Source organism: Monopterus albus, unplaced genomic scaffold, assembly GCF_001952655.1.
Source record: "Monopterus albus unplaced genomic scaffold, M_albus_1.0 scaffold212.1, whole genome shotgun sequence".
Taxonomy (NCBI): domain Eukaryota; kingdom Metazoa; phylum Chordata; class Actinopteri; order Synbranchiformes; family Synbranchidae; genus Monopterus; species Monopterus albus.
The window spans coordinates 755,317-773,901 of record NW_018128092.1 but is presented as its reverse complement, the minus strand read 5'-3'; the positions used below and the strand labels follow the sequence as shown (position 1 = coordinate 773,901).

The following is an 18,585-nucleotide window of genomic DNA, read 5'->3' as shown; positions in this document are numbered from 1 at the left end:
TGTCCCTTCTGGGCTAGGACAGAGGGAAGCAGGCCAGTTGTCTGGCCAAAACGATAAATTCACAAGTAGACACAATCCATCCGGCTTTGTTTAAATGCAGAGCAAACGAAGCCTGGCTACTCACCGTGAGTCCGGTGCCCAGAACGATCACATCATATTCCTCATCCATGTTGTACCACCGCCTCTCTGTCTCGCCCTCTTTTTGCCTTGAGAAATGAAGGGTATTCAAGGAAAGAATGCCAGTGAATCCACACTCCAGGAAATCGGCTCCCTTTCTCTGCCCGACTGCTTCAAACGGCTCGTTAAATGTTCAGTGTTGCTGTTTAAACATTCGGCATTAATGTCCAGTAGAATATACGTCCACACTGTCACCGGCGAGGACGACCAAAGATGGCCCTGATCGAAGAGCACCTTAGAATAATGTTATTGCGCGTCAACAAATAGCGCGCATCCTGCTCTCTTCCCATGTTGTCACACAATGGACTCAAACTGCAAAGATGTGTGTAACAGAAAGCCCCGCACTGAGGTGGCTCTTTGAGTGATTATTTACGCTTTATGTTTCGTTTTAGAGCCTGTCTTTGGGTTTTGCTTTGTGTTTTTTTTAACCATCTGTTCAAGTCTGTGTTCTCTATTTTATTTTCTATCCTTCCTTCCCAGTTGTAAGCGCAGCGTTGCCTGGATGCAGTCAGTTGTATCCCTCCGCCACCACAGCCGTGTGGATGGGAGTTGCTTTCACTGACTGAACGCACGCAGGCCCCGCTAATGCAAAAACTGTTAAAATGTTTGTTAGTTCACTTCTAGTTTACAGTGTTTACAAAAATCATCATAGGTGGATGGTGGGATATGACAAAAGTAGTTAAATGCCAGAATTAAAGTGCGTGTCAGCACCATCGACAGTTGCCAGTTTACCCCGTCAGTCATTGACAACTCACATGCCTTTTTATGGCACATTCAGTGTTATGACAGCTATTGTTTCCGCTAGTATCTGACAAAGAACGGTTTGTAAAACGTTTATGAGCTGCTTGACAGATGTATTTAATGTTTTATACATCAGCTATTATTAAGAAGAACACGGTGGTTTTCCAGGTTGTGGAAAAATCTCCAAATTGTTTGTAATGTAATGTTTGACTACTGAAAAGATAAGTAACCTGCAATCATAAATTTTAGGCAGAATATAACAAACGTCAACAAATCATTAGGGTTCAACGATCCATTGGTCTGTAGTTGAAAATACCATTTAGTACATTTAGAGATGGATTTTAGTGAAGATGCCCTGTAGCACTATTTCTGAAGATAAGTGGTTAAATAATCAATCGGAGATGTGACAAATACAAGTAAAGTTTCATGCTGGAGGAGGATTTTACACAACTTGGCAACCCAAAAGATGTTCTTATTAAATAATCATAACCTATATACAAAGCATTAGCAAACTATTTATAAAGTCACTTATTAAAATGCTTCATTACAAGTAAAAATCATGCACTGAAAATCTTAAGTAAAATATTCCAGAAAATGTAGTTTACTTAAAGTGTAAAAGTACTTAATGCCAAAAATGGCCCCTGCTGCTGTTATATATTATTCATTAAATACTATTTAATTATGTGCAAGTGGCATTTTACTCGGGGTAGTTTATATCAGACTTAATAAAAGGATAATTTTCATTATTATTTTCTGAATGAAATGATTTAATTGTTGGTTTAAAATAGCAGAAAACAGAAAAGTGATAAATTCCTGTCAATAGTCAAAGCTTCAAATTGTTTTAAAATTAAACTATAACAATTAAAATAATCAGATGGGTGAAACAACCATTCAGACTCATATTCACACATATGCCTGGTTGTACTTAATCTAATCAGTATGTCTTTGGACTGTGGGAAGAAACTGGTGCGCCCAGTGGACACAGAATGGCCCCAGCCAGCTGGAAGGGCTAACCACAGCATCACAGTAGCACTTTTCTGTGTCATATATAGAATATCTTTGAATTTTGGGAAGAAACAAGACATTTGAAGACAACATGGTAGATTGAAAGTGATTAATCTAGAAATTAATCCGAATGAAAATAATTATTAGTTGCATCCCCTGTTGAGTAAATGCGGAAATAGCAAATATTCACATTCAAAAGGCTCAAACTACTGAATTATTATATATCTATATCTATAGATATATATCTATTTAGATATATATTGGCAGTTTTCTTTGAAAGGAATACGTAGGCCTAAATATAGCTACCGTTTGGGGTTTATAAGAGCCTAACAACTAATTTTTGCCCCAGGGCCCCTTGGGAGGTCAATCCGTACCCCAGGGCCCTCCAGCAGGGTATTTGCCTATGAGTACAAGTGCTCTGAGTAAATGTACTTAGCTGCCTTCCACTACTGGTAGTTACGTTGTGTCCAGGCTCGTGGGAGTTAAACTGTTGTCGAGTTTTGGCTGAGCAGAGTACAGCGCAGGCGCAGTCCGTCGTGGCGTTGACAGGCAGCTGTGGGCGGGGCAGGGATGGAAGAAGCAGTGAGCACATGACTGTCAGTTGGGTTGTGTCACGTGAACAGAGCTTTGCGGAAGGACAGAGAAAATGGAAGCATCAAAGTGTTCGAGTAAAGTGCAATTATTGGCTTTTATTTCCTTTTTCTTCGCTTTTCTCGCCACGGGGAGCTGCAGTGCTCAAGTACCGCTTCTAATATGGTCCAGTGATAGGTAATGTCCAATTTCCATTTTTATTTGTCACATAAGAGTCGCTTTAATCACCTTCTGTAGGTTGACATTCATGCTAATGCTAATACAAGCACTTGTACCACGTTCTGACCGACCTAGCCAGAACTCATTTGTGAAAACAAAATGTTTTATAATTCTGAAGCCTTAAATCACACTTTTTCTGCTTTAATACAATCCTTTGATTGACAAACATTTTCCAAATACTGAGTTAATTTTCTCACAACAGTTTGTGCCATTCGTTTCCATCGAGGAGCACAAGGTTCACGGAAATACTAACATTTCGACATTAATAATGTTATTACAAAGTCGGTTTGAAAATGCAGTTATAATTGCAAATGCAGGTTTTAATCTTACATGACCCTTGTGACCCTCTATAGTCTTATCCTGTCCAACATAAATATTTCTACTAATGTGGGTAGTGGCTGGGTCAGAGGGAGGACAGAGCTGTGGGGACATCACACCGAGGTCAGGGTTTCACTATGCCAAAATAGGTTTGTGCATTGTAAGGACAAATATCATATATAAAATAGATAAATAATAAAATGGGCTCAAACGCACATAAAGTTAATGTAGGGAGATGTGTCTTTACTGCACAGTGATATGATGACACAGCCTCCAGTTTTACATGCCCAATGGTGACACATATTATTAATTGTCATAGGGTGCGACTGTCCGGACCATGTGTGACCTATAGGAGTATATCCAATCCAAACATGAATAACTAAACAATGGTTTAATTAAGAAAGAGAATAGGGTGTTTTAAGAAGCTTTTTTTTTTATTGTCATTGTGACATGTACAACGAAATTATGTTTTGGAGCCGAGGGCAAGGACACTTCGACATGTGGACTGCAGGCACCGAGATTCGAACCTTTTTTAAGGGACACAAAGTGTTGATGTCTGTGCATTATGTTAAAGCATGCTCTGGCTAAATACGTTTTGTCCTTAAAATGGCTACGATACGTTGTGACTTGACATTTTATATTTGTAATGGGCAACAATTTGAACATTACTATGGTGTCGAGGTCTAGAGTGAGCCAGGAAGTCACAGTAACACCTCTGAACTTTGCAAGGTCAAGTGATGAGTTTGACGTTTTCATGTTTTTCATTAATAAGCTCTGACACTGCTATCCTGATATTTCTTTTGTTTTGTTTGGGTTTTATGGTGTGACATTGTTTACATTAAAATGAAATACTTTCTACATTTATTAGTGACCAGTTCTTTAAAATCATTGCTGCCATGTGGCAAATGATACAAATAAAAGCAAGCTGTTTAAGGTAGCCAAAAGATAAACATCATATGATGTGACACTTTAAGTCGTAATACATGTCACAGCATATTACAGAAATTTAATTTAAAATAAAAATTCTGAACATAAATATTGAATGAATTTAATGGTAGCAAATAATCCATAGAATGAATGTTTTCATTTTCAAATTTATATTTCATTTAACCATGTTTTCAGCATGTTGTCAGAAGTGTTTCAGAAATGTGTTTAAGCAGCTGAGTAAAACCATATCGATATCACAGGTTGTCTTTGTCTTCCCTGCACGTTTAGCTTACCACCACTGGCCTCACCCGCAGCTGGTCACATTACATCCAGTGACCAGTGGACTGCCTACCTCACCTCCACCTTTAGCTCTGGCTCCCACACTGTGCTGCTGTTTCTGCAGGACAAGGTCAGTCCCCTGACACATGAAAACTATATTCCTGTTGTGTAGTAAACATGGTTACAGTGTGTCATATAACATGTTTGAGCCAAGTGTGAAAGCTGTTGTTGATTCAGTTTGTACTTTCAAAGAGTCTCTGAAGCTTTCATACATTTCAGTGTTCATATGTGGCAACACTAGTCCTTGGCTATGTAAGTTGTGTAAAACAGGATAGTTACAACTTATGTGTGGTTGCACTGCAGTCCCACGTGACACTGTGTAATAGTCTTGTCATTGTGTTGTGACAGTGAGCTTTGGCGTTACTTCCCATTTCATGGTTCCTTTGTAGTCCCTTGTCTGGGCCGGTCGACTGTGTGCTGCGTGGTCATTGTTGTGGCTAATTAATGGCAATGATGTTTCACAGTTTTATGATTCTGCTTTTCCCATTCATCTGCTAATGTAGGTGAAATGTGACATTTCATTGTCTGTTTGTATTCAGTTAAGCAAAGATGACTTCACAGTCTTTGGTGGAGTGTTTGGAAACAAACAGGACAATGTCTTTCACAACCTTGAGGTAGGTTTTTGTAATGTACACGTTAGTCCTGGATGAAGATGATTTTCAGACTAATCATTCTTTCCATGCACTCCTCTCCAGGCTGCACTGCAGTCTGCTTCCTCATCAGTGATATTTCAGGCCTCAGAGTGGTTGGGCTCCTCTGCAATCCTGGCTCTGCTCCAGGACAAGCTGGATGTCTCACCTCTGCATGTAGACCCAGACACTCTAGCAGAGCTGAGCATCAACACATCTGTCAACAATCTACTGGTCATCAGTCTTCCTTATTGTACTGGGTGAGACAGTTTTGTTCTGCCGTATATGAGTGAAGGGAGATCATTTTTCTATTTATACCTAGACATGGAGAAAATGAACTTAATTTGACTGTTTTATAGCTTGCACAAGCCTTGCAAGGACATCCTACATGGCAATGGTAAGTTTTAACTGTTCAATTATTACTTGGTGTGACATTAATAGCATGTTAGTCACTGTATAGTTGAAATCATGTACCATGTGTATTCTGCTTTCAACAGATGAGATTATTGGGAAAGTTCTGAGTATGGTGAAAGCCAAAAATATCCCATACACTGCTATATACACAGGACTCCAGCCATCACGAGTAAGATATTCTAAATGCACACACAGTCGACACAGAATTATACTTTTTTTTAAAATTATGTTTATCCTTACCCAACATCATATACAATAAAAAGTCAAACACATGTGACACACCAAGACATGAAGCATTTTAATATGACTCGTGATTTCGCATGTCTGCAGGTGATTTCAGAGTCGTCTGTGCTGAACCAGCCTGCGGGCCGGTCCTTGCTCCAGGCACCTGTGCCAGATGTGAAACCACCCATTATGTTTAATGTATCCGGTAACCCTTGCATAATGCTTTGGGCTCAGAATCTCAATGTCAGTATCTCGGGTACTTTGCCATGGGTTGACCTCGCAACAGAAACGCCCTCCGTGACAAAATCACGGTGTAGCAGCAATAGCTCACTGTGAGTGAAACGTTCATTATTTCAATAAAAAGTCCAGTGTGTGAGCAGGTTTTTTGTCCCTGTTGACAGGAGAGCTTCCTTTTTTTGTTATTTGAAGGAAATAAGTATTTTAAAATGTATTCTTTTCTCTCTTTAGGCTTGTCCTGTCTTATACATCAGGCTATACACTAAGGTGAGGCTATCAGTTGCTTATTTAAAAGGAGTATTTAAGACATGTGGGAAATAGACATTCTCTATATAACCTCTCATTCCATCAGTTAAATATGTTGCTATAGCCAGCAGCTGGTTAGCTTAGCTTAGCACAAAGACTGGAGACAGGGAAACTGCCTAGCTCTGTCTAAAAATAACAATGTCCTTTAAAATGGGCTGATAAATATGCGGTATCTTATTTGTTTATCTGTACAAAAACTGTACTGTAGTGTGTAAAATAATAAATTATTTCAAAAACAGTCTTGAGGAGGCACAGCTGAGACTCCAGCAAGACACTGAGCCTGGGCAGAAATAATCATGCACATGACCCCTGTGGAACTACAGACTGTTATTTTTACACTTTGATTCTATACAGGTTAAACAAATAAAATAGAATGTGCTAAGTGATCCCAGAGGTGCTGTTAGGCATATTTACATTTGGACCGAGGCAGGCTAGTGGTTTCCCTCTGCTTCCAGTCTATAGGCTAGGCTAAGCTAACTGGCTGTTGAATGCTGACTGTTATTCTATGATTAGTAGTCTTTTACGTTGACATGCTTTTGTTAAGATCCTCTGTTTGATCTCCAGTTTTTACATGAGTCAGCGGTTCTATCCTGGGTCTGCGAGGAACTGGTTCACCCTGGACATGGTGCAGTTGCAGTATAAAGATCTAACTGGGGTTTTCTTGGGGAGCCGTGACATTAGTGCCCCTGCAGAGTATTCCTACCACTGCAGTTTCGTCAGCAGCGTTGAAGAACCTCTGTTGGTGCCAAACAACAGTGACAACAAAAACACATCTCAGTGGATGCTCAACTTTGTCGACTTCCAGGTACAGCTATGTTGCTGCGCTTTCCACTCTGCCACTCAACATTTCTGCACCAATGCATCAAGTGCTGTTTTTAATTAAGAGACAACTCTTAATTAATTTTTTAAGCAGCTCTAAATTTCGCCCTCTAACTTTTGACCGTTGGACTGTGAGTGAGAATCAAACTCAGACGGTGAGGCCTCCTCTTCTACCCCGACTCCTCTTTGCTCCTCCTGCCCTGTCTATTAAAATACGTCATATGTGGTCATGACAGCCGGAGACAGGTTTGGCAGTCAGGCAGCGCAGCAGTAATAACTGGCTCCAGAACTAATGCGTACAGAATACAGCCCATGGTTTTCGGTGGCATTGCAGTGACATGGATCCTTTCTCTCATACCTAAAGCAGTAACACAAGCTAATTGTTTTTTTTCCCCCAGCAAACAAAAACTGAATAAAAATTACTTAATTTTCTGATCCAGGAAAATGTGCTGGTTTCTGCTAATTGGAGAACAAAACGCTAACGTTGCAGTCAGTGCAGTCAAATTACAACCAAAATAATTCAGTACAAAATCATAATGCTATGATTAGCTTGCTAATGATGCCAACAGATACTGTACATGTTAGCCAGCTACAGTACTTGTGAAGAAAGCCATGTCTGTATCAAATCTTAGTCCTTTGGATGCCTTTAGCGCTCTCCGTCTCTGACATGCCAAAACGATGTTAACCCTGATTTTCTTCGTTCTTTGTTGCACTCTTTCTGTGCTACAAAACGCTGCCTCTAGGGTCTAACAGGGCCGGGGTTAGACCTGCACAAGGAGCCCCCACGGTCCATCATTGAAATGAGCCACACTGATTTGTAAAAGCTGTCTTATAACCTCAGATCAGCGTGAAAGAAGTGTGGATTTTAACAACAGGTGGGGGGTTCGTGCAGCAGGGAGACAGCACTTCTGGACAATTTTCTTTTACTTGATTTATCCAACTTTGTGTTAAATCTTGGTTAATGCAGCTTTAATCATGAAGTGTTTGTTTACTGAACATTTTATACATTTCCTCTTTTTTTTTTTTTTTACAATACAGATTCAAGGCTTCGGTTTGGCAAACGGAACGAATTTCTCCTATGCCAGTGACTGTGCAGGCTTCTTCTCCCCAGGGATTTGGATGGGGCTGGTGACCGGCCTGATCATGTTGTTAATTTTAGTGTACGGTCTGCACATGATCACGCACCTAAACACCATGGACCGGTTCGATGACCCCAATGGTCCATTGATTTCAGTGCCTCAGACGGAGTGAAGTCCTCCCAACACAGACACGCCCTCCTCAGGGGTTCAGTGCCTCCTAGTAGATTTTGTAAAAGATATTTGTCATTCCTTTCCTTTGATATTTTCTCCTATACTGTATATTTCTGAGTCCTTCCACAGCTGAATTTGGGATATACTGCAAGGCACATTCAGTTTCTCCACATTTGCAAGTGCCAAAATGGATGCACCTTTATCGTTATACCAGTTGATTCTGTGTGTGTGTGTGTGTGTGTGTGTGTTTGGCCAAACACTGGAAAAGAATTTGCACTCTTAACAGAGAATGCCTTCAGTGCCAACATGAATATGATTGCTGGATGGTGTAGGGCCGTTTCAGATCTCAGTTCTTACTTTATTTTTCCAACTGTAATTTAAAGACTACTGCTAATGAAAGAAGTGCCTGTATATGAAATTTGATTGTTTATGAAAAGTGTGAAATTTCTGAAGTTGCTCTTTTGGGATTGCCTTAGAGAAGTATGCTAATACTTCCCCTTGACCTTAGTTTTGTTTTCACTCCTCATGGTTAAATTGCACCACTGCAAGCCATTTATTTGTGTGAAAAGACTGCCCTTTTAGTTTATCCTCTGCATCTGGTTCATCCATTCATTTCTGCTTGTGCCAAATATATGGATATGCAATTGACATGACTTGTACAGTACATTGTGTTTAATTGCAAATAAATATATCTATTGATTGATTAGTTGTATAGTTTAAAGACAGCAGTTTGACTGTTTTCCTAATTCTTTAAATGATTATTTTATTGATAAATTGTCGAGCACGTGTTCAAATAATTTTACCCTTTTTATGTGAACTGTCAAAGCACCCAGACAGGCCTCCAAGGAGCGCAGGTCCGTTCATGTACGAGGACGGAGTGGACGCCATCTTTTTGTAAGCGAAAGCTTTATGCAATATTTTGATTGCAAAGACACTAGAGATAGTCGTATGTAATATTACGGAGCATTAACTTCGTATTACCGCCTCTGGCCCAGTGACAGCTGGGACTGGCTCCAGCCCCCTGGTGACGCTCCTCGGGGTCAGCGGATGAAGGATGGAGCTCTGTATCAACTTTGTTGCCATGGTTACATGTTAACACAGAACCGCTGTCGTGGCAGATCGGGACGACAATAGGTGTGGGTTAGCGTAACCTCTCTTTTGTGTTTGGTTTCAGTTACTTGGCCATAAATAGTTTTCCAAAAATGTCAGCAGCACCTGCTCAGCGAGTATTTTTCGGCAGCTCTCAGGAGAGGAAACTCTTTCCGCTCCATTATGCGCCAGACCGACTGGGAAACCAAATGTCGAGACACACAGCTCCACACCTCGGCCCTGGCCGCTATGACAACCACGAGGTTTGATAGAAGATATGACTTCTACAGATATCAGTGTGTTTCGAGTGCTTTATGATAAGTTTACTAATCATGTGACTCATTTTGTGTACTTCCTTCACAGTTTGGCACCATAGTGTATGACTTAAAGAAGACGCCGGGGAGTAACAAAGGTTACAGCCTGTCTGCGAGGACTGCCGCACGCTTTCCGCCTTGCAGCAAGGTGCGTGTTAACATGTCAGCCATGTAGCCTATTAACGCACGTTAAGCCGATTTCAGATAGGACGTGGTATGCGCTGCGCTCGCCGCATGGGGTGGGTGCAGCACGGGGTGCCAGTTGCTAGGGGACCAAAAGGCTTTCTACCAGTGGTAGGCAAATATTAGCTAGTTTTTCGAACAGGGGACCTGGATGCACGATGTATCTCTCTACATGTCAGCGAAAAGCTCTGGCCTTAGTTGTATTGATGATGAGGAGGAGGAGAGGAGCCGCAGTAAAGAAGAATAAGGTGTGGGTCCGCCAAAATCGGCTTCTCCTCCATTTCTTTGTGGTCTGTCAGGTCCTCTGCAATTGGACTTGTCGAGGTGTTTTCACGGAGCGCTGTTAAACTTTAGAGTCAAACGTTTGTGTAACTTTGGCGCAGAGCGCAGGGATGGCGCAGTGACCTGGGCGCAGCGCAACATATAGACATGAATGGGTTTGACTGCGGAGCGCAGCACCCACTGCGTCCTGTCTGAACACCGCTTTAGTGGTGTGGAGGCAGACCCAAGCTTAAAGGGTCATTTCACCGACGTCACAGACCAAAGTCAGGTTATTTGTCACTGGGCTGTAGAAAGTCTTAACTTTCCAGTTTGAATGATGTGGAACTCACTGTTAGGAAGGTTAGTTTTGAAATGTAACAGGTTACAGATTATGCTACAAGTTACCCTGTTTAAAAATGTAATGATTTGAATTAGTTCTTTCTTAGTAAATGTATTACATGTATTTTTACTGCTCGTGTGGTTTAAGAGTTAAACTTTCTAACAGAGAGCCTGAGGTAAGAACTGGAGGAGTGTGGTATTATTATAGTGGACATACAGTGCTTAGTCACTAACAGTAAAGTGAGGATGGCTTTCCAAAAGTAATGCCATGAATAGTTTTGATTTATCAGTTAATTGTATAAACAACGTAGTAAACAGAAATGACCTAAATCAATATTAGGTGTGAGCAAACCTCGCCTATGAACAGCACCAGTTGTCCTTGTTTTATTTGCAGATAGTTGTTCAGGTACTAGGTTGTTTCAGCACCTCAGAGAACCTGCCACAGTTCTTCTGTGCGTTCAGGTTGTCTCAGTGTCTTATGTCTCCTTGTGTAATCCAGGAGCCAATTAATGGATTTGTAGATTCCACTGTTTTAGAACCTGACTCATACAAGGAGCCATTCTTTTTATGATCTGTTGTTTGTCCATCCCCCAACTTCATGCTAGTGCTATACTAATTTGCAGGAATAATCCCTGAATGTTTCCAGTTTGATTGAAAGATATCTTTATGATCTCCATCGTCAGACTGTGGCCCCTTCACCGCAGCAGTACCAGCAGGATCAAAGCCAGTCCAGAATCCCCCCTCCTGGCAAGACACCTTTCAACTCAAGTGCACAGAGGTTCAAAAGAACGTCATCTACAGCTGAGCACAATCCAGGGTAAGGCAGAGAGACGCCCAGGAACACATCTCCAACGTAACCGTGCTAAGCAAAACTGACAAATGTTACTTTGTGACGCAGCCCCGGGACCTACACTCATGATGTAGTGACAACCAGGAAGGTGAGCTGGCCTATGCGCTTTGGGAGGCCAGACTGGTCCAGGCTGCCTCATCAGGAGAAGTCGTCACTCAGGGTGAAGGTGGGGGAAGCAAACCCTATTCTGTGAATTTGCTCTCATGCACTTAAATGTTTTTACCTCCAGATGTGAGACAAACTGAAAAGGGCAGCCAGTTCGTATATGCAAACCCATCTGCAGTTTCAAGCTAAAACCAGGGATATGAAGGATGATTTGTGTTCAGTTGTGCATCTTGAGCAGAAGGTGTCTGATGTTTCCTGTCCTGGTAGAGATGAGCTGATTCAATCTGGGTGTCTTAAAGGAAAAGTTCAACTTTTTGATGTATGTGTATATGAAGCTTTCTTGCCCAACATTAGATAAGCAGATAGACGCCACTGTCACATCTGTCTGTATGAAACTAGCAGCTGGTTAGGTCAGCCTAGCATAAAGAATGCAAACGGGGGAAACAGTTACTGACTCCATCATTTCAAACATGGGAGGGAAAAAAATCCAGCTAGCAGCGCCTCTAAATCTCACTAACATATTTTACTTTATGCTTACAACAGTGTAAAAATGACAGCTTGTGTTTTGCAGTGAAAGATCAAACAATTGTTACTAGAGAAGAAGATGATGTTTAGTTTGATCATTGTGGAGGATGCAGTTTGTGCTGCTGTACTGGATTATACTGACAGGTGTTGACTTGATCCATCCCATTTACATCACTGAGGCTAGGCTAAATGACAGACCTCCAACCTGTTCATACATTTAAATCAGCACCTCTCTGAAATACTCTGAACACTATCACCTTCGTGATGGACGGTTTGTTGCAGGACTGTACCGACTTAGTTTGAGCCAGGTCTGTCTGTCACTTCTGGCTGTTCGCGTTGGGGGTCACCACAGTAGGTCATCGCACTGACAATTCACATGTTGAAAATTGGCATGTATTTTACACCGGATGCCCTTCCCTGAATCGAACCCGGGCCGCAGTGGCGAGAGCGCTCAATCCTAGCCACTACTCCATTGGGGACCCCGCCTTAGTTTGAGCCAGGTGTACCCAATAAACTGACAACTGAGTGTATATCTCTGTAGAGGGGCACAGCTGCTGCTAAAAATGCATGATTTTCTAGCAGGAGTTTAACTTGGTGGGTTAATTCCTAATGTGTCCTGACCAACATCTCACGCTCTTTTGTTCTTTATCTCCAGGTGAACAGTGAGAAGGAGTTCCTGAAGCAGAGGAGCAGAGTGGCCTACCTGAGTCTGTACTATTAACTCTGAAGCTGGTGGTCGGAAACCCATCATGCCACCAACACAGGAATGTCATTCTTCTTATTTTCCTACGCTCTGTCAACAGTGGCGTGAACAATCACAGACTAAAACCGATGTCAAAAAAGTTTTATATCTCAGAGTTTACAAAAAGAAACTTAGCTTTCTTTATTTACAAAGAGCAGATTACTGTGTCTGTATATTACAGCATGATGTTGTTTACAAAAAGTGAGTGCTTGCTGAAAAAAAAAAAAACCCAACAGAAAAAAGTTCTCTTCAACAGAAGCCAGTCAGTTTGCCAAAGCCATTGGCAGTACTGGTCCCAGCACTGAGTTGGAGCGGTGGCTGCTCCGCTCCTTTGCACTGCACTGCACTGCTACAAGCACCAGTCACTGTGGCAAACCTGAGTCCATCAGCTGAGGTGGGCCCGAGCTCATTTCTTCCTTCTTACTTTGGGCTTCTTGACCGGCCGGAGGTATGGGTTATCGATCATGTTGTCCTCGCTGACCTTTGCTGAGGGAACAACGCCGCTGGGCGGAAGCATGGAGTTCTCCTTGTCAGCTCCTGGGTCATCCTGAGTAACAAAGATGGATGTGAGCAACAGTGCACTCTAAAAAATAACTATTAAAAAAAGAATGATCACAACATTCTGACAATAATTTTAAGGTCATGTGAAATCCAGCAACTCGGAGAGAAACCCTGATGGTGGGATCACCCTTTCTGTATCAGACACTGTGCAAGCTCCAGCCATGACAACTTACAGTCATGAGGTTTCCTGTTGTGTTCTCGCTGTCTGTCTGGTCGTCCTGCTCAGAGGAGTCGGTCTCCTCCAGACTCTGCAGTTCCAGTTCTGAGGGCAGGAGGGCGCTGAGATATGGGATGGCGCTCGGCTGTGCTGCGATCACTGACAACACAGTTGCAGGAGTTAGAACACATGCAAAGACAACAAAGCTTCAGACGTGAATGCATCCAAGATTACAGTTCAGCTTGACAGAATAACTCACGTGGAAAGGCAGTGATGTCGTCTTTGAAGAGGCTCTGAGTTTCTCCGGTTTTGGCCATGAAGCGTGTGAGTGCTCGCTCCACGTCTCTCCTCTGAGTTGCTGCCTTCTCTCTCACCACTTGGTAGTCTGACACAGGCTCTCTGAAAGTCTGCACAAAGAAAGACAACGTTCTGTTCTCTCTTGCACATATTGAAGGTTGATGCCCTGACTCCAGTGTTGAACCTGAAGGGTGCCCGTGTCACTCAGGGTCAATCAACACTTTTCAGCAGGTTGACAGGATCGCTCTGACCATCCTGAGCTAAGTTCTAACTCACGGGTGTTTTGATGTAGGTGTGAGGGTCAGGGAACTCTGGGAAATGGCTCGGGATGTGAGCCGGATGTGTGCGTTTCTGTCCGGCTGACAGCGCTTTGGGAGTCACAGGTGGGTTCGTCACTGGAGCTGAAATTCATAAAATTCAAACATTTGTCACATCTCATATCAATTAAAGAAAGTAGTTGATCACTTTATCTATTTAGAAACTGACGCTACCATTTTGAGTTAATTTCATTACTCTAAGTACCAAGGTGGAAAAGCGATTACTCACGGGCAGTTATAACCATCCTCTGTGATCTTTTGGCGTATACAGGCAGAGTGTCGACATTGAAACCTGCAGTGACAAACAGATTCAGTTATAAATGATGATGAAGTAACTGATGATGATTTGCGTCCTCCTGGACTTACCCATTTCAATGAGTGTGACCACTGTATCTGACAGGGTCGGGATGCTTCTGGCTGTGTGTTCACAATAAGCTTTGGCACAGCGGCCGATTTCATTTATATCTGAAAAAGCGAAAGCAGGTTTAGAAAAGTCTCTAATGAACCCTAGGGAATAAAAGGATGGGCCATAACGACCAGATTTTCAGGAATCATTAAGATATTTTTGTGTTTCAGCGTACATCATGAATATAACGTGAGGACATGTACAGTGCTAACAGTGAAGGTAATAACTATAGCAGTAGACAAACTACTCAAAGGTTTTTTACATGTACAGCAAGTCCTACTTTTTGTCTCACTGGAAGAGTAGACGCCTGAACATCTGAACTAAGGGGATCAACATGATCCATTGCACCAATCCAGCAGCAGTGCTCTCTTTTAGGGCTTCTCCCAAAACATAACAAAATGTCTAACACTCATCCTATTGGCAAACATAAAAATATTTTCTAACTATGAGAACATTCAGCAGGGTGCAGTCACGTCCATCAAAATTACAATATGTCACACAGCTGTTGCACAACTGTTTATTCATATATTTGTAGATTATACCCTAGATTTTCTCCAGTACACCACCATGACCTGGTCACCAAACGTTTTCAGTCACATCGATACTACATGTATATAAAAAAAAAAAACATGATCACCTTTTTAAAATACCTCCGACTCCAACTGATGACTACACACTGGCTGAAAATGAATAAAGCTTGGTGTACTGGAGAAGAGCTGTGTGACATTTTCATTTTGATATACGTAAACGTTTTCAAATATGCAGCTCTGTGGGAATCGAACGCTGCCACAACCCCGGGGTTTATACATACAGCTCTGCATCATCTCAGTGAGTGTCTCCACTGCTGCCTTCTCTGCGCTCTCAAAGCCACTCTCGGTCAGGAGGGCGCTGACCACAACCTGCAGGGTGCGGCGCCGGGCCAGGTGGTAGTTCTCTGCTGGGCTGGACGCTGCTTTACTGCCACCCCCACGCTGAAAGAACCAAGTATAGCAGCTATCAGGAAACAAGGTCATCATGAAAGAAACAAAGTCAATACTGAAAACAACATTTGTCATCCTGATTGTCCACACTGTGTGTGAGCATAGACGACTGGTAAATTTCAGCTCAGCTCCTTCTTCACCACAATGTTCTGGCACAATGTCCACATTACTACAGATGCTGCCCCTGTCAGCCTGTCAATGTCACGCTCGATTTTACCCTCCCTCATGAACAAGACCCCGAGATACCTAAACTCCTTTACTTGGGGAAGCAACTCACTCCCAACCCAGAGGGAGCAGTCAGTCCACCGTTGTCTGGCAGAGCACCACGGCCTCAGACTTGGAGGTGCCAACTCTCATCCCCTCTGCTTCACACTCGGCTGCAAACTGCCCCAATGCGTGCTGCAGGTCACGGTCTGATGTAATTTGGAAAACTGATTCATCATTTAAGCCTTTAAAAATGCCAAAAATCCACTGGTCACATCTTCTGAAATGTGAATTATCTAGTTTCCCAGTAAACATGCCACCTAAAAAGTAACGTGCATTAGACAGTAAGTTAAAAAAAAAGTACAAACAAAGCAAAAAAGTGGTTTCTTTGCAGCAATTCAGCCATAAAGACCATACAGCGTCCTCCGTGGAGCGCTGACGTGGGCTATAATCTTACAGTAACTTTTGTACTTCCTTTCCTGGGACCGTCCACATGAGAGACAGTTTAATCAGTGTTTGTTTGGTTCTTGTGAAGTAATCATGGCCAGTTCTCGCCATAATATCAAAAGATACTACACTTCTGACCAGAGACACCTGTTCACTGAAATCCATGTGTGCACACCTGTCATCAGGACAAACAGAGGCTACTTGGAAGACTCTAAAACACTTTTATTCATAGGTTTGACGACTTCAGTGTTAATCTACATAGCAGAAAATTATTTTTAAAACGAATGAGTCGGTGTCTGCGAACTTTTGGCCATTATTGTATCAAACTGAGCTGAAACAACCGGGAAACTAATGAGCTTAGTCCACGGACCGAAAATTAATCTGAATCAGAATCTGCTTTATTGACCACGTGTGGCGGACACACGAGGACTTTGACATGGGGATATGTACACGCACATTGAGAGGTACATCGGATCTCAATGTGCGTGTACATATGCCCATGCAAGGGGCAAGAAAACAGTAAACCAGCATAAGGCGGTGTAATATAACAAAATAAGCAGTTTAAACAGGCAGTAAACAATGCAGACAGACAAAGGAATGTTCATTGTGAAATGAGATAAATAGGAATAAAAACAGTACTTAAAACTAGACCTGTACGGACCTGTATAACATGAGATAAATATATCTACAGGTGTTGCACTGAGGGTTATTGTCCAGTCATACTGTCGTTCGTTAAGTGTTAATTTAATTCAAATTAAATGCAAAAACTTTAGAAAATCTAATAATCTTAAGTGTAAGAGGTTCCTTTTTCTAACGATAACTACAACTGGAAATGTGCTCAGGGCGTGCAATAAATGTAACGTTAGATAGTAACGATACTCCATATGTAACGTAACTAGCTTTTGCCCTGACAAGTAACTGAAATAAATACCTATTCATTGGCATTTACACAGAAACGGACCGTATAAACTGTGACGTTGCTAACGTTGTGGATTCACGCAGAATCCAACAGTAGTTATTCTTGTCTGTCGGTCGTTGCTGAAACACACCGGTGTAGCTGCTACGCACCGTAAACCTAGCTACATCCGGCTCACGGCGGAGGGCATAGAAAGCTTCACTTTACCCCTCCTGAGTTCAGGGAACCTCCCGATGTCACCGTAGGATCCGCCATCCGCAACTGTCCCCGTTAGATTTAATTTAGTTACAGTGACAATAACTGTACTTATACGACGACGGTTCAGCCGCCGACGGTAAACACGGTGGTTAACATATGACGTCACTTCCGTAACCAGGGCGGATGTCGAAGCTTGTTTTTGTTGTAACAATTTGTGCTGAAAAATCTTGTATGGATTTGCATTAATTAATAAAAACATATTTTAAAAAGCCTGTTTTTTTAAAACCAACTTTATTGGAATTCTGAAGATGCACAATTTATGAATTGACTTATGTTTTCGTGTATTAACATCAAAGTACAGCATTAGTGGAGGGCTAGGTTTTATCAGAGAGAAAAATCAGCTAAAAATAATGATAACAAAATATGAAAACAAAGAAAATTAAAAGAAAAGAATAAACATAACCTACAAAAGATATTTTATCTGTATTTTCTTAATCGCCCTCTAGTGTTCACATGTAAAATCCATCCCCTGATGCTTTTATTTTTTTTTTAATGGAAGGAGATTAGGACAGAGGGTGTAGAGATTATAAAGCCATGATGTGAGATGTGATCCTGAGATATTACATTTAAAAAAAACTGATATGATTTATAGTATAGAATAATTATAGCGAGGGAAATTTGGTTGTAGCCTTTTCTTGTCTTTGCTACATGCAGCAGAAAACAATTTTATCCCAGCTACTCTTAAAAAAATCTAATAAAACAGTTATATTTCAATTTTTGAATATAAGACAAAACGTATAAATTAAGTCATTTTCTTGCTTTCATGCTCTGTCTGAAATTAAATATTTCCCATGCTGGAGCGTAGTGGTGCAAAATGGTTAAAACATACAAGGACCCCGGTGCTAGCTGAAAATAGGTTTATTAGAGTGCAAAATGAGATAAATCACACACATTCCATTCTTTGCCAACATATAAATCACATCACATCTGCAAGTATTGCTGCCCAGCAGCCAGACATTACTGTACCCTGCAGTTTTTATTGTATCTACACATCTCATTTTTCACAATCAAAAGGGAAAATTTCACATTTCACCAAATTTGAAACAAAAGAATGAGTGCAAAGGGACCAGTTCAGTTCACGAAGTTTCTTTAAGAAGCATGTAAGCGGTTGGCTGAGCTTCTCCGCCGAGCATTCACCAGATATTTGGCCTTGGCTTCTATCCCTACTGTCTCCAGCATGTCCTCTGCTTCAGGGCAAACTAATGTGGTGTGTGATTTCAACACCTGCTTCTTCTTCATGATCAGCTCTATCGGTTCATCCTCAAGAGTATCCTGCTCCATCAGTGGCAGGAAAATGATTTCCACCAGGCCAGCAATCGCTCCGAGCATTGCCAGAGTGGAGCCCAGCATGTAGATCTTCAGCATGTTCCGGTTGGGCCTCTGGTTCAACATCTCCTTCGCAAAGGGGATGATCTCACCAATGGTGTCCATGTTGAG

General features: G+C 41.8%; 3 protein-coding genes across 3 annotated transcripts; 2 read left to right on the top strand and 1 right to left on the bottom strand.

The window, feature by feature from the left end:
* Positions 1-2,440: 2,440 nt before the first annotated feature.
* LOC109971001 (V-type proton ATPase subunit S1-like) lies at positions 2,441-8,900 on the top strand. The gene is made up of 10 exons (XM_020618992.1): positions 2,441-2,691; positions 4,267-4,387; positions 4,857-4,931; positions 5,013-5,206; positions 5,306-5,343; positions 5,444-5,529; positions 5,691-5,917; positions 6,054-6,089; positions 6,693-6,933; positions 7,986-8,900. Exons 1-10 carry the CDS (start codon positions 2,570-2,572, stop codon positions 8,196-8,198), a joined length of 1,353 nt encoding a protein of 450 aa, XP_020474648.1. The 5' UTR covers positions 2,441-2,569; the 3' UTR covers positions 8,199-8,900.
* Positions 8,901-9,113: 213 nt separating this feature from the next.
* Positions 9,114-12,857, top strand: LOC109971004 (protein pitchfork). The gene is made up of 5 exons (XM_020618994.1): positions 9,114-9,549; positions 9,650-9,748; positions 11,067-11,200; positions 11,282-11,399; positions 12,519-12,857. The coding sequence occupies exons 1-5, from the start codon at positions 9,400-9,402 to the stop codon at positions 12,582-12,584; spliced, it is 567 nt and encodes a 188-aa protein (XP_020474650.1). The 5' UTR covers positions 9,114-9,399; the 3' UTR covers positions 12,585-12,857.
* taf8 (TAF8 RNA polymerase II, TATA box binding protein (TBP)-associated factor) lies at positions 12,693-17,283 on the bottom strand. The gene is made up of 8 exons (XM_020618993.1): positions 17,098-17,283; positions 15,155-15,314; positions 14,304-14,402; positions 14,167-14,229; positions 13,897-14,021; positions 13,583-13,730; positions 13,340-13,482; positions 12,693-13,152 (listed from the first exon to the last, which is right to left on the bottom strand). The coding sequence occupies exons 1-8, from the start codon at positions 17,143-17,145 to the stop codon at positions 13,012-13,014; spliced, it is 927 nt and encodes a 308-aa protein (XP_020474649.1). The 5' UTR covers positions 17,146-17,283; the 3' UTR covers positions 12,693-13,011.
* Positions 17,284-18,585: the final 1,302 nt, after the last annotated feature.